Raw genomic sequence first — 7,514 nt, 5'->3', positions numbered from 1 at the left:
TTTCATATCGGTGCATCCCTAGTTCCAAGCATTTCAAAAAAGCCATTATCAGATGCTTTTTGAAGAAATTTCAAGTGATATTTGTGGTGTAATAATAACCAGCAACCAAAATTTCAGCAATTACTTAAACAAAAGTACCACAGTAGTTTCAAAAAGTCATTTGTTTGCGTTTACTGATAGTCTGGCAGCACAAACCAGTTGACAGGGAGTGAGTAATACTTTTGGAGCCAAGCAATGACTCAAAGTCAAATAAATCACATCGCTTAATCATGGTAAAAAAAATTAAACGCTTGCACAGAAATGTCAAGAGCAATTTCTCTGCACCCGGTTTTCTTTTTGTTTTGTCAAGTTTTCATACAGTAGGTATATCTATGTCCAGATTCAGTGTTGATTATTTTAAATATTATCGTTTTAATGCTTTTTAATATATTTTTGACTGTTGCATACAGAGCCAGAGAGCTAGAAACTTATTATTATTATTATTATTATTATTATTATTATTATTATTATATTTTAACAAAAAGTAAAAATGTTGTTTTATTAATCATATAATGCTGATAAGCTAAACCAGAATTCTCTACTCTTTGCACTGTTATAGTTATTAGAGATTATATGTGTTTCATGTTTCTAAGGCAACCTGTATACAGTGCATGGGTCAAAGGGAGAACCAATTGAATCCACAATATTAATAAGCAAGTTAAGTAAATTGTATTTAGTTAGCCCAAATTTGCCATTATAGCTTTATAATCTGTACAGTTTATGGCACCTTCTGTCAGAGCCTCGAGTTCGATGAGCATAGTAGAAACGTTAATTGTTTAGTTTTTTTATGGTCTTTATTTAGCAGAACAACATGTAATCCCTCACAGCCAGGCAAGCTGTTGTAGCAGTAAAACCTGTGACCTTTGGTAATGTCCACACCTGGAAAATATTGTCTCTGGTTATCTAGACAGATGGCAACCAAAATGCATAAGGATCAGAGCAGTCAAAACAAATTCAGAGGAGATGTGTATGTACACATCCATACGACTCATAGCATGCACACAGCTGATTTGCTTATGCCAATTGAAGTAACACATAGCCACTACAACCCAGTTCTCTAGCTCCATATCAGAGCTTGAAAGTGTATTTCTTCTGTTTAGCAGTATTTGGAGTTTATTACAGATAAAAGTTGTGGGCAGAAGAGCCAAATCCAAACACAAGTGGTTGACTGTGATGCCAAGGAGCCCTCAACTGGATCTACAGCCAATTTGCATACATGAAGATACCACTTTGCTTTCACATCACACTGTATCTCTGAGAAGAAAAGCGACTTAATGGTCTAATTTTCACAATCTTTAATTCTGCTTAATTTTGCCTCCCTCCGTCTGTGCTGAAACTCAAAATTAGCTTGCAATCAAAACTGTGAACAAGCCGGTAACTAAGGATAAAAGCCGAGCACTTACACTCCTGCACAACGATTCAGAAGTGAGCATTCAGCACAATGTTTGTTTCAGAAAGACTGAATTGAAACTGCAACCTTAAACATAACGGCCTTTATTTTTATGCTCTAACACACATACCACAAACGAGTCACATTTAGCTGTTGATGTGTATTTTATCTCACTCTTACTCCGCTATCTTTTTCAGATCGCCTGTTCTACATCTACACGTCAGGAACCACTGGGATGCCTAAAGCTGCTATTGTTGTGCACAGCAGGTAGGAAGGAGCCATGCAGCTAACTAACAGACACACAGGAATTGCAGCTGCTTGCTTTGTTGCTCTGTAGCTTAAATACTTTTCTTAGAAGAGGGTGGAAGAGAAATACATAAAACTTGTTGGACTTCTTTTACTTTCTTCTCCCGCCCTGTCTCACACCACCTTTTTTTTTTTTTTTCCAGGTACTACCGCATGGCAGCCTTGGTATATTATGGCTTTAGGATGACGTCAGATGACGTGTTGTATGATTGCCTTCCACTCTACCACTCTGCAGGTAAAACTACCTTTGTGTGATTACAGTTGACATTTATAGTTACAATATGCAACTTTTCCTCTTGTCAGGAAGTTCAAACTCAGTCCCTTCAGTCAGTCTGTTCCTCATAATGTTTATCTTGATTGAACTTTATAACATGAAACCAGTCACCAGCAAAAAAGTGGTGCTTTAGTTTTTATTACACTGGGTCTTTTCTGGCTCACATTTACTTTCAGTGACTTCTCATGCTAACATAAAATGGTGTACAAACCACATCTTTGAAAAGCCAAGTATAGATAAATAAAGGGCATGTGCATATAAGGTCACAGACAAGCAATACCATTTATAATATGTGCTATTTTAATGAAGGAAAAAGTTGTTGTTGCTTAGCATTATATGTCTTTGTATATCTCCATGTTGAGACTAGCATTCTGTGACCCAACCTGACAAATCATATTACTTTTTCTACAGGTAACATTGTGGGAGTGGGCCAGTGTATAATACACGGCATGACTGTAGTCATCAGAAAGAAGTTCTCTGCCTCACGTTTCTGGGACGACTGTGTCAAATACAACTGCACTGTAAGCATAATGTAGAACACAAATAACAGCAGATAGGCACAGCTTTAGTGGGCAGAGTAGCACACCACAATCTCACAGCAATGCTGAAAAGATATCTCTCCTGTTGCTTTCTATTAAAAGTCATCTCAAGATTTAATGTTATTCCCCAGTTAATCTCTTTGAATCCATTTTTCATTATTGTAAGCTTGATTCTAATTTAGTAATTGGTCTGTTCTTGTCTCTGCTCTGTCTCACTTTTTTCTCACCGCCATTCTGCTCCATTTTCCTCCAGATTGTGCAGTACATTGGGGAGATCTGTAGATACCTGCTGAACCAGCCGGTTCGGGACATGGAGCGACAACATCGGGTGCGTATGGCACTGGGCAACGGCCTGCGCCAGTCCATATGGGTGGAGTTCATGAACCGCTTCAATATACCACAGATTGCAGAGTTCTATGGAGCCACGGAGTGCAACTGCAGCCTGGGAAACTTCGGCAACAAGGTGGGAATGTCGGCTCAAGTGTTTGAAATGGCATCATTGTAGTGAAATACCCTCTTCTGAAATCCTTAAGACTGAGCAACCACTCGAGTCCTTTCTCCTGAGAGATTTTCACTTTATGTTCAAAGGCTTTTTCTTTTCTCTGCTGCTCTAGAAATCCTCTTCATATTAAGCACTTAATTTTACCAATAACTTGTTTTCTCAGTTTTGGTAGCTTCCATCAGTACAACACAACAGATAGCACAGCAGCTTTTTGGCTGATTGGAACTGGTCTGTCTTTGATTTTCCTCACCACGCTAAAAGCTCTGTGGTTGTTGATAATTTTTGTCTGTGCTCTAGGTGGGAGCCTGTGGCTTCAACAGTCAGATCCTACCCTTCATCTACCCCATCAGACTGGTGAGGGTTGATGAAGAGACCATGGAGCTCATTAGGGGACCTGACGGCGTCTGTATTCCCTGTAAACCCGGTAGGTTGGATGTGTACACATATTAAGCATTACACGTCAGACTTGGTAAGCTTAAATGTACATACAGAGTGGTAGCACCTCGGGAGTATTACACAACCGCTCGTATATTCCCATCCACATCATATGTTTGATTATTTATAAAATAAAGATGGACATATACTTTTGGCAGCTTGTGGTCATTCTAGCTCTTCTTGTACACATTTGTCTGGTACTAATAGATTAGCATGCTAGCTAAGACTGGCACATAATGTGCTTGTCCTTATAAATAAAGAATATTAAATCATATTACATAGCCCTATACGTTAAGAAGACATAAGACTCATCATCCATTGTACATACATCTTGTGTATTTCTATCAGAAAGCAGTAGTCTAGGCATACTGCGGTATTTTTCTGGAAACTTATACATCTCACATTACTAGCTTAGGAAGTGGGTTGAATACTCAACTTATAGGTTAATAGATTCACAATAAGGCTTCATCAAACCCCCTCAAAATTTTTCCATAGCCTAGTGTTCATAATGTAAGAGTTGTACAGCAGACATACAGACATGCACAGACACACTTAGTCCTTTCTGAAAACCCCTGATGGAGCTCAAACAGTCCGGGTTGTGTGTGAAAATGGTAATTTGATTTCACATAAATGCCAGTTGTACATTCATAAATTCTTTTGTGCTTTCAATCTCTCTCTCTGTCTCTCCAGGCGAGCCCGGCCAGCTAGTCGGCAGGATCATACAGAACGACCCTCTTCGGAGGTTTGATGGTTATGTCAACCAGTCAGCAACCAGCAAAAAAATTGCTAGTAGTGTCTTCAAGAAGGGAGACAGTGCCTATCTCTCTGGTTAGAGTCACTCACACACTCACACACACATACATATTGAGTTTTTTGTGTATCCCACGCTGACTCTCTAAATTAATATGACCATTCTCCAGGTGATGTGTTGATCATGGATGAGTACGGACACATGTACTTCAAGGACCGCACAGGAGACACTTTCCGCTGGAAAGGAGAGAACGTCTCAACGACCGAGGTGGAAGGAACTCTCAGCAGGCTGCTAGACATGAAAGATGTTGTTGTCTATGGAGTGGAAGTACCAGGTAAAGTCTTTCAGGATACAGTACATGCTTGAATACTTGTTCTTATAAGGGACTAAAGGGTCACCATAGTGTGTTTAATACTATAGTCATTACAGCTCCAGTGTCTGAGCTTACTCATGACCTATTGTGACATGAAATGAATTATACCAATTTAAAATGTCCTCACATATAAGACTGAGCTGTAGTTGATTTTCTGCAGACTGAGCGACAAGATGCCACTTTCCAGTCACTGTGATTAGATCAGATAACTTTATTAACCCCCAAAGGGGGAAACTAATGTGGCATGCACAGTGACAAATGACATAAGACACACAAGTCGGACAGATCACAGCAGACAACATATGAAAGAGATTTTCTACCACAATGTTATTACAGCCACAACAGTAATAACACACAAACTAACAGTATATATTTATATGCAGTGTATGTATTATTATAGTCAAATAAAAGTTAACTACTAAACCTTGGTTTGTAAAAAACATTTTTGTTAACTGAGATAAAAAAAATATATAGAATTTAAAAAAAAAAAACAAAAAAAAAAAAACTGTAGTTTTAGTCTTTGTCAACTTTGTCATTGGTCCATATGTTTATTGAGACTTTGATGTTTACATGACTGTGAGTCAATGTGTTTGTATTGTAATACCTATCTGGACTCATTCAATTTTCCCCCTTGCATACCCTCCATATTATAATTTAAAAAAATGAAAACTATCATAAACTACACTAAATCTAACCCTTTTAAAACAATAAAAAATAAACTGAAATGAGCAAACCCCCTCTGGAAACTAACCAACAAAACAAAAATGAATGAAAACTAAAACTAATGAAAAATACAAAACTATAATAACCCAAGCATCTGTCTGACATTAAATCTCTGCTGAATGAATCCTCTGACATGCTCTTTTCTTTTCCTCTGTGCTCAGGAGCAGAGGGAAAAGCTGGAATGGCAGCCATCGCTGATCCGTCTCACTCCACTGACCTGGAGAAATTTGTGAAGGACATGGAGAAAGCGCTCCCTCCGTACGCCAGACCGGTGTTCCTCCGCTTTCTTCCAGAGGTCAACAAGACAGGTAAATTGTTCTGAAGGAGCTCTTAATTAGACCTTAAAGATTTTTAAAGTACTTAAAGTACAGTCATTCTAAATTGCAGCTTAATTGGCAAAAAAAATACCTACATAATCTCTGTGTCTCTTCCTCAGGAACGTTTAAGTTTCAGAAGACAGACATGCGTCGGGACGGCTTTGACCCCAGCGCAGTGACAGACAGACTGTACTTCCTGGATTCCAGCAGAGGGCGCTATATGCAGTTGGACGAGGAGGTCTACCGCTCCATACTGTCAGGGAAACACAAATTGTGATGACCAGGCTGACCACTACATGTACACATAGACACACACACATACAGATACAGAAAAGAAGGCAAAATTATGTGACCAGGATAGCAGAATGCAGGAACTTGTCCCCATATACACAAGTACATATAAAGTATAGCCATACACAGTCCATGCACCCATACTCAAATGCCAATACATTTACATGTACATCCATGTACACATTGTATTCCCAAAACCACTTTGCTCTTTAAAATTCCTAAAAAACTGACTTATGCACGCCCACCCCACCACTCCACCCCCCTCCTACACACACACACACACAGAACCACTCCATCCATCCCTCCTGCAATCTCCCCGGCAACTCCTCTCGCTACCTCAGCAAACACAGAGAGAGGCTCAAACCTAGTAACCAGGTCTATTTGGTAACTTGAAACCACCCTTCATAGCCAAACAATCCCATCCCACACAGATCTCAAACAAACCACGCCTGTGTCCATTCTGGTCCATCAAACCAGATGTGTTGCCGGGGGACACAACTGGGAGGGATGCCGAATACAGGCTGCCTGGCATCCAGAATGCAAAAACTTGAAAACTACAGATAACCACAGACTTTAAGGATGCTGAGGAGGAGCATGGATTAAGTACAAAAAAAGTATGTGGGACAACGGAGGGACCCATGAGGACCTAAACTGTCGGTTTGTCGTTTCATCAGCAGGATTGTTTTGTGAGAGACTGGAGCCTCTACCGTCGACTTCACCTGCACAATTAGCCAGAAGTGACAAACCTGTGTGACAGCTCCAGCTTTCCTCTATCTGAAGTTAACTTAATGAACGTATTTCCTAAATAAATAATACATTTATTTGTGAAAAGGAGAACAACGTAAGGGTGTGAGGGATTTTGGAAAGCCTTTAACATGTAACCCATGATTACAGAAGTTAAATTAGACCAGTGGTTGAAGCTGAAAGATTCACTGAAGTGCAATAGGGCTCCAGCGTTTGCAGTGCAATAATCAGCCACACCACATGAGCGCTGATATAAAACAAAGCTTTGTATTTAAATATGTCTGTGTCACACCAAATATATTTAAGTTGTAGTGTTTGTTTACATTTTTAAGAAAATATGGAAGTTTTAGTAATTTATTCTGTTTTGAAAGCTTTTTCTTTTTATAGTTCAAATGTATCAGATTAATTTTGCTTTATCTTTTATCCAAATCTTCAGTAATGCTCTTGGAATCCTCAAAAATGAAGCTGCATTATGCATTTTATATCAGCTGCTGGAACACAAAGTCAAGTGATCTGACTGATTCAACCCTGAGCTAAATACATGGGGCTATTTCCACGAACGAGACTTATATCTGAGCTGGCATGCAGTATGTTTCTGTGGCTGTATTGTGCAGGTTTTGTCCTAAAAGGTAGGCTTTGCCTATAGTAGGGCGTGTGTATATTCTTCTAAAACATATGAAGAGGACTTTACTGAAGAGAGAGAAGCACCAAATCGCCCTATCAGCGAGGACTTGTGTTTTCAACAAAATTCTGGTGCTAAAGCGGGATGTTTAGCCAGATTCAAGGGAGCCGAAAGATCCAAAGATTCACATTGGGGGGGGGGGGGGGGG

General features: G+C 39.4%; 1 protein-coding gene across 1 annotated transcript in view; it reads left to right on the top strand.

Moving 5' to 3' along the window:
- Positions 1–7,494, top strand: part of slc27a4 (solute carrier family 27 member 4) — a gene marked incomplete at its 5' end in the record, with an annotated part of 14,270 nt that extends 6,776 nt beyond the window's left edge. The window contains 9 exon segments of the mRNA XM_035668517.1: positions 1,627–1,696; positions 1,879–1,970; positions 2,421–2,530; positions 2,802–3,011; positions 3,348–3,474; positions 4,176–4,313; positions 4,406–4,570; positions 5,494–5,640; positions 5,769–7,494. Coding sequence (XP_035524410.1) covers positions 1,627–1,696; positions 1,879–1,970; positions 2,421–2,530; positions 2,802–3,011; positions 3,348–3,474; positions 4,176–4,313; positions 4,406–4,570; positions 5,494–5,640; positions 5,769–5,926 — 1,217 coding nt within the window. The 3' untranslated portion in view covers positions 5,927–7,494.
- Between the last annotated feature and the right edge of the window lie 20 nt (positions 7,495–7,514).

Source organism: Morone saxatilis, unplaced genomic scaffold (genome assembly GCF_004916995.1).
Source record: "Morone saxatilis isolate NCDOM2014 unplaced genomic scaffold, NCSU_SB_2.0 Contig21, whole genome shotgun sequence".
Classification (NCBI taxonomy): domain Eukaryota; kingdom Metazoa; phylum Chordata; class Actinopteri; family Moronidae; genus Morone; species Morone saxatilis.
This window is presented reverse-complemented; position numbering and strand designations above follow the sequence as displayed.